Source organism: Tympanuchus pallidicinctus, unplaced genomic scaffold (genome assembly GCF_026119805.1).
Source record: "Tympanuchus pallidicinctus isolate F22 unplaced genomic scaffold, pur_lepc_1.0 scaffold1, whole genome shotgun sequence".
Classification (NCBI taxonomy): Eukaryota; Metazoa; Chordata; class Aves; order Galliformes; family Phasianidae; genus Tympanuchus; species Tympanuchus pallidicinctus.
The window spans coordinates 72,585,540-72,604,262 of NW_026294618.1; the positions used below are offsets into that span (position 1 = coordinate 72,585,540).

The 18,723-nt window shown below is 34.2% G+C and overlaps 1 protein-coding gene across 6 annotated transcripts in view; it reads left to right on the forward strand.

Annotated features, from left to right (window-relative positions):
* Positions 1–18,723, forward strand: part of RYR2 (ryanodine receptor 2) — a 341,086-nt gene that overhangs the window by 121,967 nt on the left and 200,396 nt on the right. For 4 of the 6 annotated variants that reach the window (XM_052696134.1, XM_052696150.1, XM_052696179.1 and 1 more), the window contains 4 exons: positions 2,178–2,192; positions 11,881–11,955; positions 12,600–12,678; positions 13,811–13,923. In XM_052696134.1, coding sequence (XP_052552094.1) covers positions 2,178–2,192; positions 11,881–11,955; positions 12,600–12,678; positions 13,811–13,923 — 282 coding nt within the window. The remainder of the gene's footprint in view (positions 1–2,177; positions 2,193–11,880; positions 11,956–12,599; positions 12,679–13,810; positions 13,924–18,723) is intronic. The other 2 variants (XM_052696142.1, XM_052696160.1) reach the window with 1 other exon arrangement.

Consider the following 18,723-nt stretch of genomic DNA (forward strand, 5'->3'; position numbering starts at 1 on the left):
AAATTAATGTGCTCATTTTTTCTGGAAATAAAAGCAATATGAAGGAGTAGAAAGCAAGTTCTTCCTCTACAGAAGATCAGTTGGAGCAGTGTCCTCTGTAACACTGTTGCACACCTGTAGGTTTATTTTTAGGGACTATTTTCCCCTAAACTGAACGCTGATGTTTTTTTTTAAAAGTGTGTTACACTTTACCCTGGAATGGACTTAATTTTAAAACATGGGAGAGCTGTCTTGTAGAAGGATGTGACATGAGTATCTGGAACCTTCTGTTCTGTACATTTGATAATAGCTGGGCAGGTACTGTCCAGTTCATTACAAGTGATGTCTCTGGTTTAACTTGGAGCTTCATAAAGGCATTCACTTCACTCATCATGATAACTGGCATTTAAGTGTTTGCTGTGAAGAGAAAGCATTCTTATAACAGCAGGCTGAGAGTATTTTTGCCCTGATGGTTTTGGCATTAGGTAAGTAAGTAAATGTTCAGAGTTACCGACTGTCATTCTCCCACCCTTTCTAGCTTGGGGGTGTAACACATTCTGTCTTTAAGAATGACGTGTAAATGATCTTCAAAATTATTGAGTAACTAAAGAACACAACATGACAGCAACTAAGAGATGAATATCATTTCTCTTTCTCTTGCTACAATTCACTTGGTATGTTAACAGAAGAGAATTTAATTGTTAATTCTGGCATTCCAAAAAGTCTGGGATGAAATCCTCCTGTGTCATTTTAGTAATCAGGAGAAGAGATACACTATTCACGTTAATCTGAAGCGAGTTAAGAAATTAGATTCAAGCAGTGAAATTATCAAAAGAGAGCCAGAGTGTTCCACAGAAGGGCTGCTGCTTAATGTACATGTCATGTAGAAAAGTAATGTGGTTGATCGGTTCTCAGGAAAAAATTTCACAGATAAATAGCAGATAGAAAAGCTAGAGTTTCTTGATGAATGTAGTCTTCTTGATTACTTTATTGTAAGGGAAATTCAACATTGACAGATATAGGAAAGTTTTAAAAAAAATTATGTAATTAGCTGATTTCTCTTTTAGTGAATTTATACACTTCGAGTGCTGTTCACAGTGGAGCAAAGACTTCTGGTTAGCTTCTGGAGCCATTAAAAGCAAACGAAGTACTGGGGCAAGAAATAATACGGAAAATAATCTACAGAGGATCACACTGCTGATCTATGTATATATTTTAAGGAATCACTTTATGAGGATAGTGGACAAGGTTCCGAGTCTTTAGTTTTGCTCATTTCCAAATGCCTGAACACTAAATTCCTGATTTAGTGAAGATTTTCCAAAAGAGAAGAATGCTTTGACATCATTATTTTATACTGTACTCTTTTTCCCCTTTATTTAATATTTATCTACAACGTCTTTTGCATCTCTGAGAGCAGACATTTCTGTTTTAATAGTCGGAATGAGGTGAAAGCACAGTGTTTCCTGGAGGCTACCTGCTTAGGCTCTTTTCATGTGAGATAGAGATTTACTGCTGGTGTTCAGCTCCTAGCTTCAAAATTTCAGATATCAAAGCACAAACTAATTAAGAGCAACAGGAGAAAAGGTGACAATAGATCTTGTGCAGAGAAAGTGGGATCACTGCAAGTAACCTCTCCTCTTACTCTTAAGCATATCTATGAAAATTAACCCCAACATTTCCATAATTTTCTAACATCAGTTATGTTGTATTTCATTTTTTTTTTTTATTAAATGCATGGAATATTAGGAAAATGAAAATATTACTAACTTTGTCTGCATTTGTGTATTATAAATTGTTACAGTGATAGTATTGCTTCCCAGCATTGCACTTTGAATGCAAGACTTTATAACTTGCATTGAACTATTATGCAGACCAAGTATTTAAAGATGAACAAATATGGCATCTATTTTGCCTATACTGTTTTATCTTTAAGCTATGAGTGCTTAATGTAGTATATTATTTAAAGTAAAAAAAACTTAAAAAAAAAAAAAAAAAAAAGCCTTGTTCTGAGCAGCTGTTTTGCTATACAAGCTATAATTATGCTAATTACAATGATAAATGTTCCTTTGAAATGTGATTTGTAGTTCTGTGTATCCCACTCACTATTCTAGAGAAAACAAATCCCATTTTTAAGCACCTGAGAAGCAAATATTCACTTCACATTTTCTCTTTTTTCCCCCCCCCTCACGGCTCTACAGAAATTTATGATGAAGGTAAGCAAGTTAAACATTTAGTACTGTTTTTTCTGTAAATTCCCAATTTCATTTAATTCGTTATTTTTATTTTTCGCATCAGCATCTAACTTGCCTTTACTGAAAAAGAACATAATGAATTCTGTAAAACTACGGATTTAGAAACTACAGTGATTCTGGCTTGAATTGATGTTATGACTTCTCCAGATCACAAAAGCCCGCAGAGCACTGGGCCAGCACCTGTAGTTCTCAGTTCATCATTACTCTTTCTGTGAGAATGGAACACGGCCTGACAAATAAGGAATCTTGAGACAATGAGTAAACAGCAGAATTCACTGTAGATCACTTAGGCATTTGGGAGATCAAGGGGCAGCATGCTCTTTCTTCTGGGACAGGATTACTGTTGTGAGTGGGCAGCCCACCAGGGCTCAGGTCAGAGAGCAAAAGCTCTGCTTCCTCTCTCTATGTCTTTTTTTCCTTTTTTCTTTCCTTTTTTCTTTTCTTCTTCATTTTATTTTCTCTTTAACTATTTAAGATAAGGAGTTTGGAGAGCTTCCAAGCATTCTAAATAACTGACATTTGGAATAACTGGATGTGATTTATCCAAGATGTGCTGGTTATACTCTTCTTACTTTTTGCCTTCTCAAATGATTTGCTGATGATTTTCATCCCCAATGAGCCTACACTTCTGTGATGTGGCCTTGCTTGCTTCATTGTCACTTTGAGCTGAGGAGGAATTTGGGGCTAGATAAGCAGTGCTATTTCAGGCAGTGAATTTAATGATGTCAGAGGAGTTTTCTTAATATGACTCCTCTGCTGATCCATCTTTTCTTCCCACTTGGTTGTCTGTCTTATTCTTTATCTGTGAGCTTCGTTCTCAAGTGACAAGGATGACTCACATTCTTCGTATCATACAGTAACAGAAAAAGCTTTTCCACAGTCCTTACCCTCTGAAAAATATCTCTCCTACTTATTTAGCTCTAAAATAACCAGGCAGATTTTTAATAATTTCTTCCATCTCCTCTGCAGAGAAAAAGGTGGAGAGGAGGTGGGAAGAGAAATCTTCACTAGACTAAGGGAGAAATCAATAAATTTTCTCTTGGGCAATTTTCTCCTAAATTGCTGTAAGTGCTTGAAAATAGGAGTTCATAATGGAAGCATAACCTCAGCTAGAAACATGCTTATTTTACATAGAGGGCTCAAAACAGATGATCAGTATTATTTATTTTTGATTTATTTCCACTGCCGTGTTGGCTTTTCATTGATGGTGAAGTTCACCACTGCTGGAGAAGGGCATATAAACGTAGCACTGGAAATATTAAACACAAGGTGCATCTGAAGTGTTTCTAATTATGTTACTGATTAATCTTTTTTCCAACAAGTCAATATTATTGAAATTGAGATAATTTAGCATGGTTCTGGCAGAGATGTTTGTCCTCATTACCAATTGGTTCAATCTTTTTAATGCAAGTAGTAAAATATCTGTGTTCTTAACTGAGTAAGACCTGTTAATTTATGCAAGTGATATTTATATGAAATATAATTACACACTGTACTTTTCAGTCAAGGTAAACTTGGAAAACCTATAATTTAACTGAGCTCCTTTCTCTGTTCTTTGGCTTGGCATATATTATAAAATAGGAGGTAAGTGCCAATCGTATTGAAAAAAAAGTATGGAATGCCTTTTGATCTTGTGTCACAGAGGCCTTCTTCACTAAGAGCAGGTATCAGCAGAGCTGGTCTCCTACTATCTCCCGAATTTTTTCAGTATTTACTGTTTTGTAGTGAATTCCTTGAATAAATGTAGCGTAATGAAATAGTGATTTAGAAAAAAGGTACGAAGACTACAATATGTACTGCATAATATATGTATATAATGCCTTATTACACTTTCTGTTATTTCATTTCAGCGTGGTATATAGGCTACAGTGAGACATGGAAAGAGGTTTTAAATGGTGTTGAATATGCCCTTCAGCACTGCTGTTACTTGAGAGAGGTGAAGGATTACATTAGCACAATGCTGTATGTCAGTGAATTGAGTCACTTGACATCTTTAAATTCTAAGTAGCTGCATGCTAGGGGTTTGATGCCAGCCTCTGGAAATGGCAGTCCAAAGAACACAGTAATTACAGAAGGGTCTCATTAGCATTTATGTTTTTATAGTAGAAGAGTTCACAGCATCTATGCCTGGATGTTGTTACTTCAAAAAGAAAATTCTGTCATCTTCTCTCCAAGTATTTTTAAAGAAAACAGATATTTCTATAAGCAAGAAGAATGTGGAAAACACCTTGGCTCACACTCCATAGCTTTGTTTGCAATCTTTTCTTCTTGCACCATTTTCAAGTTTTCTAGTGCTGCTGGAGATGTAATTTCCTAGCATTGCTATTGCAAGTGTGAATTGTTGCCTGACTAATCTACACTGATTCAAACTGTTCCTATACATTCTGATTTCACAACCAGTTGGGGTTTTCTAGACTCTTTGGAGAGCATGCATCCTGCAAAACTGAAATACCTGATCTAGAGCCATGCTTACCCTACGCTTCCAGTGTAAACATAAGCAAAAGCATAGGTGGTGTCAGTGTGCCTTAGAGTTTAGGTAAATTGAATTACTGTCCAAAACACTTTTTTCTTTCCACTGGTTCTTTAATTTCCTTAGGCAGAACTAACTAGAGTATTTCCCTTTTTAATTGCTAAATTCTTTTAGCTATCCATAAACTGTTATTGATCACATTGATATTAAGAGAATCATAGAATCATTAATATTGGAAAAGACTGCTTAATATAATCTAGTCCAACCATCTACTTACCACCAGTATTTCCCCACTAAACTGTGCCCCTGAGTACTACAGCTACATGTTTTTTAACCTCTGGTGATGTGTGTCTCAACCACCTCTTTGGACGGACTGTTCCAGTGCCTGCCCACTCTTTTGGAGAAGTTCTTCCTAATGTCCAATCTGAATATCTCCTGCTGCAGCTTGATGCCATTCCCTCTCATCCTATCAGTGTTACCCAGGAGAAGAGCCAATCCAAACTTTGCTAAAACCTCCTTTCAGGAAGTTGTAGAGTGCAATAAGGTTTCTTTTGAGCTTCTTCTTCTCCAGACTAAATAATCCCAGTTCTCTCAGCTTGTGGTCCAGACCTTTCACCTGCTTTGTTGCCCTTCTCTGGATGTGCTCCATGGCCTCAATGTTGTTCTTGTAGTGAAGGGCCCAAAACCAAAGACAGTACTTGAGGTGCAGCCTCACCAGTGCTAAGTACAGGGAGACAATAATTTCCCTGCTCCTGCTGGCTGCACTATTACTGCTGCAAGCCAATTTGCTGTTGGCCTTCTTGGCCACCTGGTCTCCAGCCACTCTGCCCCAAGCCTGTTGCACTGTATGAAGGAGACTTTCTCTCTTTTCCAGTTTAGCTGTTGCATGGTATCAGGAGGAAGCTCTTACGCTGGTGTCAGTGTGAAAAGCATTAGGCACCGATAGAATTGTGGGGGAATCTCCATAAAGCACTTGCCTGTAGTGGTTTACAGTTTTGGTCAGCTTGTAGGATTGTATCTTCACATCTGGTTTTAGGTAAATTGGTCTACAACAGATGGAAAAAATGCATGCTAGTAATGGAATGAATTATTCTTATGTTCCTGTAGATGCATCATTTTGAATTTCCTCTACAGAAATGATTGGAGCATCATGTAAAGATTTGTGCGTAGATTTACATAAGCATGCTTTTATAGCATGGGACATCTTTCTTTCCTATTTCTCCTTATTCCTTTCAGTCTCTGTCCGGTTTCTATCATTTCATTGCTAATTCTGCTCTCATGGAAGTTCCGTTCTTCTGAGTGAGAACTCAGAATCTTTCAAGATCTTTCAGTACTTTTATTTCTATCTTGCAGGTTACTAAATGTCATCCTTCTTTTATTTCTATCTTTACAGGTTACTAAATGTCATCCTTTCATTTGCTTAAATATCAATCTTAAAGATATTTTATATAAACAGAGCATGTGTTCCTCACCTTGTACTCAATAGTTTTCTTTCTAGAGAACCAGTTGAGGCTACATGCTAGCATTGGTCTCCTACTTCAAAAAGTTTTATTTGGCTTTTAGTAAAAGGCGTTGATGTTATCTGTCTTACGCCTCTGAGCACAGCTAGATTCTGGTTAGGAAGAGCATACACCAGGGTCTAGCATCCTTTCACTCAGAATGCATGGTTGATAACGTTTTCAAGCCAATACTTGTTATGAAACCCTGATTTCCAATTTGATTTCTCTTGCTGATAGATCTAAACATAATTTCAGACTGTTGACTGGTCATGTGTGGTGAATATGAAAGCTCCCACATGAGACCCAAAGAATGGAATTTGAGAGACTTCCATCAGTGGTGGCTGCAGGTTTTTGCTTTTGATTTTGTAGGCTGCAGGTATTTTTATGGTTTTGTTGGTTCTCAACCAAACCCTATAGCGTTCAAAGCAGGAAATTGAGAGATATTCTAAGCTTAATGAAATGCTTCTACTTATGCAATTAAATTAGTGCCTTGATTTAGATAGATTTTTTTTTTTTTTTTTGCTCATTCTGTAGTTTTTGCATGCTACATAGCTTCATGAAACTTACAGCACTCTCTTGGTGGAGATGATAATGCTTTCACTTTCTTTTTTGTGAGAGTTTTTATGGAGTTGTAAGGTGTCCTCTGTTTGACATATTATTGTCTCCAGCATCTGCTTTTAGTGTTAGATGAATATAATCATTATAAATGATTAGCTTTTCCCGTCATTCAAACTTATCAGGCTGATGCTTAAAAATAGGTTTGCAGTACCTTTATTTAAAATTCCAAGTTGATATGTTTTAAGTCATTGTACTGTTACTACATGTTGCAATTTTAAGCTGCTGTTAGCATTTAAAGTATGTGACAAGTATAAATTGAATGCAGAATTATTTTCAGGAGTTATCTTTGGAAAGAAAACATTAATTTAAGCTTTTCTTCAGGATGTTGCTCTATTTTAATGAAATGTAAATACCTGCTGCTTTAAAGGACAATGTTTTACTACTGTATACGTATGTTATATTTAAGACTTTTAACTTTGTCTTGCTATATTTGCCGTGGAAGATATTGGAAGATATTTGTGGAGAAAAATGATGATCACGTTACTTCCTTTACTGTACAGCAACTCTCAGTTGTAATAAAATTTCAGTGCCATGAAAATGGTTTTATAGTACTTTTAGAAACCTATTCAGAGCAATACCTGAATGGCCCTAAGCTTCATCTAGACCATTTGGTCTAACATCTCCTTTGGCTAGGTTTAGGGCACAGAGGAAATAATAGGCTAAGAAACTGGTTGAATTTTACCACTATTATTAACTATATGAATAGGTTTTTTTTTTTTTGTTTGTTTGTTTGTTTGTTTTTAATGGGGATTTACTACCAGTGTCTTGTAGTTTATTGTTCAATTGATTTTTAGTCTTTTTAACTTTTTTTACTTGTTAACTCTATCAAAACTGTAGTTGCTTACAATCTGGTTTTTGTAATGCCATTTCCCTACAGCATATACAGGTAATTCCATTCTGTTCTTACAGGTTCATTATGAAAGATCTTCCAGGCAATAAAAGCTATTACACAATTCTTAAAAACACTGTTTTACCTTGTTTGATTTTTCTGCAGAGTGTGCTTAAGTTCTTATTTTATTATGACACATTCAGTGCTAGTAGTTCAAATTGCTTTCCTGGTTGACTAGAATTGTCTGGAACGCCGTGTATTGATGCAAGTGGAGTTCTCAGGAATTATAGTTCTGAATAGTGCAAATGTTACAAAAGATTTCTCTTTTGATTTGAAAAAGATTTGCATGCACAAAGCACTAGAACTACTTTCCTGTTTGAAGGAACGTGATTTCTCATTTTTGTCTTTTGTTGGTATGTCCCTGAAGGTGTTTTTTTGTGGGTTTTTGGTTTTTTTTTAATTGTTATTTTTTACATCTTTGGGGACTGCATGGACCTGTGAAGAAAGAAACATTAGCATTGGTTTGTAGTATCATACTCTTTGATGTAATAAATCTTTTCTCTAGTAGAAATTAAGCTGTTCTCTTGAAAAGAACAAAAAGGTAATGTCCTTTTGACTAAAAATCTCTTTGACATTAGACGTAGGTATTCACTTTTTGTAATTACAGAAAGTTCTCAGTACAAGTGAGAACTTGCCAGAAGCAAAAGTGGCTCCAAAATCTGAATAATTTCCTGCGGCTTTGCATGTGTGGACCCATGTGTAGCAATGCAACAGTAGGTACAGTGGTGCAATTGTAACTGTGAGAACTAGCTTCACTGAAATGCCTGTTTTAATTTGCCAGGTGAGAATATCTATACATATGACTGTGTACAAAACCGTTATACTCTAATTATCAAATTATTGGAGGATAAAATTCCAAAAAGAGCTTTCATATGATTGATATTTCTGAGTGGCATAGATTGTAAAATGTCAGTGGATTCAGCTCTTGATCCCAAATATATTTTTCTACATCCTGCTTTTATTCAGGGAATGTCCAACTTAGAAATGACTCTGAGTGTTATGAATTAAAAGCATAAAGCAAATCCAAGTCATGGCAGATAATGTGGAATATTTACTTGTAGTAGTATGTGCAGGATAACTTTGGAGTTGTTTAATAGACATGAAAGTCATCCATGGTTGCAGGTGAAAATCATTTTAATGAATGTCTGAAATACTTGAAAACTTTTTACGTAAAGAAAACTTGTAGAACAAAATATTGTTCTAAATATCATTTATTTGCTTCCAGCAAGTCTTATTTTCAATGTGTTCTGAAATTTCAAATTTTGAATGCTACAAGAAATTTTCTAAAACTTTGGTGCACTTCATAGGGTTATAGAATATCTAAAATTGAAAGGGGCCAAAAGGGATAATTGATTCCAACTTTTGGCTTCAGAAAGGACTACCTAAAATTTAAACCATTTGCTTTGTTATGGAATGTTGCATCTTTGCCATAGAAGTCCAATCATTAAATTGTATTTTGGTTTTCAATTTAGTTTCATTTGTTTAATTAAATTTTATTTTATGTTTACAGTTTACAAAGTTATAGAAAATTCAGTTCTCTGCAACATTATAGGTAGGAATGGATTCTTTTGAAAATCAAAGACACTCTCAGTTGACAATTATGGCCCAATAACTACTTACTACAGACTTTCTGGCATAAAAATGAGTGCTAAATATTAAGTAGATACAAAATGAGCTTTTAAGATAGAAAATTGACTGTAACCTTGTAATCTTCAAAATAAAAGACGTTTTCATAGTCCCAGTTTGCTCTTACATTCTGTCCTGTATTTTTCTGTTTCAATTTTTCGTTCTCCTGTCTATGTGGCTTGATTATAATTGCCTCTCAGAAATTTGATGTGGAAGATACTGCAACTCTTTGTTTTCTGGCTAAGAAATAGGAACATCAAATTCCGTAGTATTTTTTTAATTGGTTAAATAATTTTTTTTAGGTAACTTTTTCCAAGAGAACTAAAATAGTATTTAAAAACAAACAAAAAAACCCCAAACAATCCCCCTATGAACTGGCATTTTTTGAGCCAGTCTTTCTTCTGATTATGTAGAAAGGGAGTGTTTAGCAAAACAGTTGTTAACAGGTAAATCGGTATGCCCCAAATAAGGGCAAGTTAACACAGCTGTGATATTTCCTATATTCTTCTCAGATTTTGTACAACTGGCAGCAAAATCTATACATATTTTGTAAAATTTATGGCGTAGAACAATTTAGACAGAAATGTTACTGAAATTTCAGGATATTGTCCATATTAGTGATTTTATTGGTTGGATTGCTATGCTTGCTATTGGTAAAGCATCTGGGTAAATCTGAAGACAGTAGTTTCAGAGTGGTTTTTCTCTATTTCCTCATGTGGATATGTAGCGGATTCTCAGCTTTCTTCTTTGGCGTTATGTTCCTGACATTATCAAATGTCTCTGTCCTTCCTTGTAGAAAAAGCAGCAGTAGTAATGGTGGTTCAGAGCTAAATCTTCATGTCTTACTGTCAAGACTGTGTCCATGACAAAGACTGTGACATATTTCTTCTTAATAAAAATCATGTCAGTCACTCTTTTGGAGAGATTAATGGAAGTGTCTCCTTGCATTTTAACTGACATTGCAGTTTGTTCAAACTCAAAGTATACTTTGTGTCCATCAGGATACTCTCTTCTCATTAAAGATAAAAAGCCATAAATTATTGGCAACTGCTTTCTCTTTTTTTTTTTTTTTTTTTAACTACTAGGTTTTTCACAACCCATATATATAGATCAATAAATCAGCAAATAACTCCAAGATCAAGAAATATTATGTTAATGGATAAAAGTTAAGGAAAGATAATGAGTAAACGAAGAAAATAAATCATGGGTTGTCAGCAGAGCCCTTCAGTGAGATTGATCTTCAGCACTGAAATGAAGATGTCATAGAGATTGCATAGTATGTCTCTATCCAATTCATTGTGTAATGCATTTGATGCTTCATTCAAACACAAGGTTAGCCTGCTGTGATGCAAGAAAGAGTATAAATACTTCATGAAATGAGCTAAATTAGGTGTTTTATGTGAAAGAATATTCCTTGCAACTAGAAATAGTTATCTCTGATTGAAGAGCATGATGTGCATAATGTTGTGTGTAGTGATCAGATAAATATGGATTTAAGCTCGTAAGTGTGTTGTCAGCCAGTTTCTACTCCTGATTGGTGTCAGTCAGATGCATCTCAGGTTAAGGAATTTGTTGATCTTCAGCAAAAGCTGGAAGGTTGCTTGTGCTTTAATGAGGTTATTTGTTCTTTTGAGTGTTTAACCTGATTGTAGATAAATAGAAACTGTAATGAATGCATTGGGGGCAGGGGGAGGGGTGTGTGAAGAAAAGCAAAAAAACGAAGTAGTTTCTTGAGATAACTTTTATTACCATAATTTATTTCAGAAAAGATTTATACTGCGCTTTTCAAGTGGAACACTTCTTTAGACGTAATTTCTGAATTTTCTGAACTCCTCAAATTCTCTTGAGTTGTCTTGGATATCTTTTAGCAGTTTTCTGGACTAGCAGATAAAGAATTCTATCTAATAGTATTTAAATGCTGAATCAAAACTTTGAAGCAACCTTGAAAATGTGGTTGATAAATAAGTAGTATTTTCTAGTGAAGCCAGGGGCAATACACTAGAAGCTCCCTCCCTTGGGAGATCTCTTCTATATAAAAATTAGGAAATAATGAGAGATTTAAGGATATACAACAGTGTAGAGGGTAGTACAACGTACAACAGAGCTGCAGTTCTCTGGGGAGCCTTCTACTTTCAGCCCAGGCAAGAAGGATTCAAATTTTATCCAATGTTTTATACCTGACTTGTGCCTGGGCACCAAATACAGCATTTTCCATCGTTAGTAAGTTGAGGAACTCTAAGTGGAAAAAGTCAAGAGCTTTTAGATATGCTTATCCAGATTCTACCCAGGATCTGTCCCAAGAACTTTATATGTTCTGACTAAAGCTCACTATATTCATAGGCAATTAAAACTAAGGTGAGAACATTTAAAAAGCTGCATTGTTGACCTAAGATTTAAGAAGGATTTTTTTCAAGAAATATACTTCTCTGTGACAAGAGCGAATATAAATTGTCCAGAGACTGATTTTTTTTTTTTTTTAATATTTTTATTTATTTTGCAAAAGGCCCAACTTATTTTGAACATATAAGTGTATTATTTCTTTTTCAGTCTGCACAGGGTGGTGGTCATCGAACGCTTCTCTATGGACATGCAATCCTGCTGCGCCATTCCTACAGTGGTATGGTATGTAACAGAATTTGATAGTAGTAGTGATTTGTTTGCTGTATGAGAGCAATGTTTGACTGTACCTAGACTGGTGCCATTTATTCAAATTGGGAGCACTATTCACCTCAAAGAGGCTTTTTACTCTTGCAGATATGAAGTCTGGTTTCATACTGTTGAGTTCTCTGCTCATCATTTATGCTAAATTGATAGTTTTCCATTGCTTTTCCCTTGGATGTTACATATTACGTAAGCTGCGACTGAATCAGAAGCTAGCTGACAGTCTATTGGAAATAGAGAGGGAAAAGAAATTCCTACATGCATGTATTTTGCCTTACTTTTTAGTTCCCTGAAGAATTATACAGGTTCACAACTGCTTATATATGCATGAGTCTTCATGGAACTGAACTTAGGCGTAACCAGCTCCTATTTCCACTCTCGGTATTCCTATCTCAGTGGAAAGATAACCTGGGTAAAGTCTGAGAGCTTATTTTGGAACATATACTTTGATCAAGTCTCCTTGAGAGCCTTTCAGATTTGCAAGCATTTATTTATGTTCTTGACAATAACTAGTTGGGATAATTTAAGAGTTGCTGTTGTGTTAACAGATTTTTATCAGACACAAGTGCAGGCACAACGAATGATGTGTGCTTTTTTTCTGTTAGTATCTGTGTTGCCTCTCAACATCTCGATCTTCAATGGATAAGCTTGCATTTGATGTAGGATTGCAAGAGGACACCACAGGTAAACAATAATTTTTTAAACTATATAATGAGAAATACTTTCAATCTAAAAATCAGAATAGAGACCTATACAAACATATAGGGAGCATAAAAATTAAGACTATTTTAAGAACTAAAGAAGCAGAAGTTAATATTCTTGTCTTTAACACATTCAATATCTACATTTTCTAGTAGATTTTGTAACTTATTTTCTATGAAATAGAAGAATGTCTATTGATATTTAAGTTTGAATTTATAACAGAATATAAGTAAAGGAAAATTTTCAAGTTGTTGTGACTGTAGGAGCCTTCTGCTGAGTTTTTTTTTTTTTTAACTTGAGTTATTTTTAGTGAAGATTCTATTAATGTTTAAGAACTTTCAGCTTTATTTCAGAAACTTTTCAGATTTATTTGTATTTTTGAGAGCAATAGAGCTGCTTATGCTGCCATCATTTTAGTGGAGATGCTTAATTAGAAATTAAGAAGTTTGCTCACTTTTTAAAGCATTGCTGTTGCTAAGATTAATAACAATAAAAACAATGAAGTGAATCCAAAATGAAATAGCTTCTTCTAAGAAGTGCGCTTTTCTTGCAAGTGTATCTGAAGACAAGGTTTATCATGAAAACAAAATTTGTGACTTCAAAATATTCTAGGGAATTACCAAGCGTCAGTAAAAATGGATGAGCATAATTAACTTTGGACTTCAATTTTAAACATTTAGATGTTTTTTTTTGTGCATGTTGTTTTCCTTTTTTTTTTTTTTTCTTCTCCTCATAGTTGTCATAATTCTTGCTGAAATGTCTTCGAAATATTTTTCCCAGAACATGGGACACCAAGAAAATGACAGGGAAATTCTTTAGCAAGGGTAGCCTGGACTGGATTGCAAGGAAAACACAGAGAACCTCCTTCTCGCCCAACTCCGCAATGTCTGTTCCAGAGGTCTTCTTGTCTGCATGGTTGTATTTTTTACCTTTGAGTTTCAGGCAGATTGGTGGTACAGGAATGATGCTAATTATTGGAAACACAAGGACATTTGTTTTATACAGCTGAAAACTGGGTCAAAACGTTTGGTCTGAGGTAATTGTAAATGTAATAGCAATACCCTTGCACTTTCTTCCCAATTTCTTTCTCTCTTGTTACTCAACAATGATACAGGTGAGGCATGCTGGTGGACTATTCATCCTGCTTCTAAGCAGCGATCAGAAGGAGAAAAAGTACGTGTTGGAGATGACCTTATTTTAGTCAGTGTCTCTTCTGAAAGATACTTGGTAAGTAGTGTAAGAATCTGAATGGTGCCTTCTCTATAGAAGAACAGTTAATAAAGGTATTGCACTAAAATTTTATTTACACTTTAATCTCCACAAAAATATAGTATGGTTTTTAAACTGGCTTTTGATGTTGTAAAAAAAAAAAAAAATGCACTGAATATCTGCAGTGAAACATTAATATGTAAATTATTTGATTTGTTTTTGTTTAAGTAATGGATAGAAGTTGAAATTTTTTTTTCTATTGAAGGAAAGAAGAAAACTTAAAAGAATCTTCTGAGTTACATAATTGAGATATCAATAGTCCCTATTAAAGTTCTGAAGTTCACAGCACTTTCATATGAATTAAAGCTCTATAATAAATTTAGAAAATGTTTGAAATGGTTTTGAAGAGGTCTGAAGAGGCTCCTAGGATTATGAATATAATGCCATTGAGATACCATAATTAAAATAGTTAAATTGTTACTTGAATGAATACTTAATTAAATATAATGAAAGTATTTTAAAAATTTGAGTTAGCTGCCTTTTATCATTGATTTTAATAACTTTCTTCCTTATCAAAGTATCTCTTTGGCATTTTAAGACAATTTATTGTTTTGTATTTTTAGGATTGTAAGCACTTGAGCTATTCTATCTTAAAACAAAACAAAAAACCCAACAACAAAAAAGAAACCAACAAACCCCATTAACAACTATGAAAAAGATCTAAAAGTAAGAATGTCAGTCTGCTGGAAGTTTCTGTAAAAATCAGCCGCAGAGATTTGGTAAACATAGTTACAAATGAAAAAGGAACTTTTAAGAGGACTCATTTTTTTTAGCACTGTCAAGACGACTGTTACTGTTTACTCTATCTGTAACATTCATATTTGTTCTATAGTCTTTACTTCTTTTTTATGTTATGAAGTATTTCATAGTTGCTATGGTATTTAGAAAAAGAAGTGAAGAATTTAATGAAGTGTAAAGTAATGTGTTTTTTGTCATTTTGATAAAATTAATCATGTTCTCCCTTTTTCTGAGAAAGCATAGAAGACTGAGGATAAAATTATAACTTCAACTCCTAAATAAATCATAGTAACTTATGTAGTGAGTTATCTTTGTAAGTGGAAATTGTGACAACTTTCTGTTCATCTTTATATTTTAAAAATATTTTTAATTACTTTTAGGGTAATTATAATTAGATTCAGTGGAAAAGCAATTTACTCTGGACAAAAAGAGTTGAGAAAGTTAATTTCTGAAAAAGTTTTATTGAAGGATACTGAATTATTTTGAAATATCTCAAATTGCTGAATTCACTTCCTGGAGTTAAACTTTGCTCCAAATCACTTCCCTATGTAGAGATATGCCTGAACTTATACTCTCTAGCCTTTAATTAATAAACCAGCTCAGCATTATCATATCATTAGTTAGAGTATGGGTTATAGCTGTTTCTGCTCAAGGCTGTCATGTGTTCATTTACCCATAGAGACCTGATGCTGGTGATGTTTGTTGACTGCAGAGACAGGTTTTCTTCAATACAATGAATTTTCACAACTACCATGGTGTTAATATACTGCATCTTCTATGCAAAATATCAACATACTCAAATTATTTTCACTGTAGAGAGAAACTATCTAAATCCATTTTCTTCATATTTTACTCTGTGTATTGTAGTTTTAAAAAGATGCAGAGCTAAATTTTAATGAATAATTATTAAAAAAAATTCAATTATTCAGTTTTGATTTAGTAGTAAGGAGGGACTGAGCAAAATTAAATTTGCTTTTCTGCTCACTCCCTCGTTTTTATAAATACATGCGTTTCCAAACTAAATTAAGAGCTGATGAACTATAAACCTTTGCTGTCATCAGAATATTTGTGTTTTTACTGCCTACTTAGTAATTATTCTAGCAGTAGACAATTCTGAAGACTGAAGTATCCAGTTTCCAGTGAGTGAAAACTTTTCATGGAAGTTGTCTCTTAAGCTATTAGGCTTAATCATTGGGCTGCAGCTTAACAGATCTCAAGTTTAGAAATTGTGAGCTCAAAGATATTGACTAAATGGCATGTCGTGGTTTCTTCCAGAGCTCACATCGTCTTCGTAGTCAGTTTTATTTTTAAATTTTGTTTTCTTTTGTTTTATTATTTTCCCCAGCTACATTAGATTACTCCAGTGCTATTTCGTAAAAACCTTGCTTAACCAGTGTAACTTTATTGGAACACCTGAAAATGAGTAATGGTATTTTTGGCACATACTTTAGAAAAATGTAACCCCTTCCAATAAAGTCACATTTAATCTTTCCCAGAATTGTAAAGATAACACATTGGCATTAAATATATACATCAAGTTCTTATTTTCTACAATGTAAAGTTGAAATATCGTAATAATGAATGGAACCTAAAAGTAGTCTCTTACGAAGTAAGCACAGTATTTTCATTTGAAGTGTGGTGGAGTTGAATAGCTCCTATTTTCTGTGACGCTTAAAGGAATGTAGAAACAAATACCTTTTACATTTGCTAAGGCTGTGGATGGATGAAGTTGTTTTTATAAATCCAAGTTGACATTGAGACCAAGACCTGATTGAATCCAATTAAGGAATATATATATATTTTTTCTGATGGTGAGGAGATCCTCAGATAGATCTTCTGATAGAGTGTGAAGTTTGGCAGGTTTCTGAGGGTAAGGTTTATATATGTTGTGTACTTAGTTGAAAGCTGAGGAAAAGTCTTATATCAAACCTTTTATGTCATAGTGTTGCTAGGAATGCAGTTGTAATATCACCATTTTATATTACAATTATTCCTCTCTGTTTCTAAGCAGTTAGCTACCTCCTGAACTAAAACAAGCTAGTAAACAATCTTGAGGGAAAGACTTGCATGTCATAACAACAGATGAATAGAATTTGTTCACAGGCCATGACAATTGCCTTTTTCAAAATGTAGCCAGAATGTAGTTTCATTTTTATAACGTAGAGTGAGCAGGAGGAATACATAATCCCAAATAGTAAAGAGCAAAGAGATGATTTGCGATCGATAGTGCTACCATTGAAATTTAAGCCAAGTTCTTTTATTTCATTACTTGAGAAAGTGCGTGCCCAGGAACTGGTGTAATATTTCCAGCAGGTTTTCCTTTCTTGGATATATTAGCATGCAATGCTGCACTGAGTTTTGTCTGTGCCTATTTGTAATTACACATCACGGTAGCTTTCAAAATTACCGATTTTGATTAGTTTAGAAATTAAGTTAATTTTATTTTCAGTCAAATTCGTGAAATCTCTGGAAAGCAATAGTTCAGGTCTTTTAAACATTCAAGAAAAGTTCCTTAGATTTGAAATTCAAATACGGAGTGCATGATAAAAATGAAAATTAGTAGCAATAAGGTCAGTGATATTCAGGCTGAGAAGTCAGGAAAGCAGGAAACAGAATTAATCTTTGAATTCACAGTGCAGAGGTTTCCAAAGGACGCGGAAATTCCTACACTGGAGTATATGTGTAGTTGGTGTCCTGACTAATGCTGATCTGCAGCTACACTATGCAAATGTGCATTATATGAAAAGGCTTTGATGTTTATCATTCTTTAACTTAAATGATTTTATTTTAAAACATTGTAAAATAATGTCTTATTTCCTTTGAAGTGAAACCTTTTCATCAAGTATATTTCTTCAGTCAAGTGATGACACTGATTACATTGTTCTCATTCAAAAATAATATTTTCTAAATAGAAACATATTACTTGAAAGGCGGACGTGATAACAGTCACCTGTTTATGAACAATGGGGAAGCTTCCTGCGTGCTGGAAAGGCACTCCTTCCTCATTCATTTGTAGGGATATATTGTTCATTTCAGCTCTTAGTTTTAAATTCTTTAATCTATTATCAGAGATTCTGGACAGGTCCATCTAACTAATAAATATCTGAACCATTTATCGATGCAACGGGACTAGTTAACACAGCAATTTATGATTCCTCCCCACTTGCCCAAGTAATTTCATTTTTTTTTTTTTTCCCTGATGAGTATGAAGCACAGTAGGTGGACTTTGTTTTGTTATTTGTGAGAGGACAATTCCATTCAATTTATAGTTATAAACAGGAAAATAGGGATTTTTAAAACTCATTTGAATTGGCATAAGCAAACCTGAAATGAGGGGAATACAGGCAACATGAAGCTGCTTTGTTATGCTGATCACAATGCAGTTCCCACAAAGTCTTCATAGCATTTGAAATGTTACTGTGGAGGCTGGTAGATCTTCCCCATTATTAAGGCTGTCAAGCTGTTCTGCCTTATAAAATGCTACTGCCAAGTGCTGATAATCATGTGCTCAAAATGTCAAAATTCACTGAATAAAAACAGTAGCATCTATTTCTTCTTCTTTTTTTTTTCTTTTTTTTTTTTTTTTTTTTTTTTTTTTTTTTTTCCCCAAACTAATTTGAGATTTTTTATTTTTTGGTTCATCCAGAAGTGGTCAGAAAACACTAAGGCTTGAAGACTGGGATGAAAAATATGATTCACCTCATTAAGAAAATTCATCAAATTTTCTTGAAAGCTTTGAGCATCTCATGCTTTACAACCAAACTATAAAATTAGAAAAGGTCATCTTGATATAGCACATGTATTTTTTGATGACTAGGAAGGAAAAAAAAAAAAGAAAACCACCTCCCACTGCACCTAAATATAAGAAAAAAATGTTCTGAAATACTGCAGTTTCTTCTTTTAGTAGGTAAGGGTCTAGTGATTTTTTTCCTGTTCTGCACCAGCTAGACTTCTCATCTCCTGTGTGATGAAGTGATGAAACTCCCTCTACAGTGAATAATTAAATGCACCTCTACCATG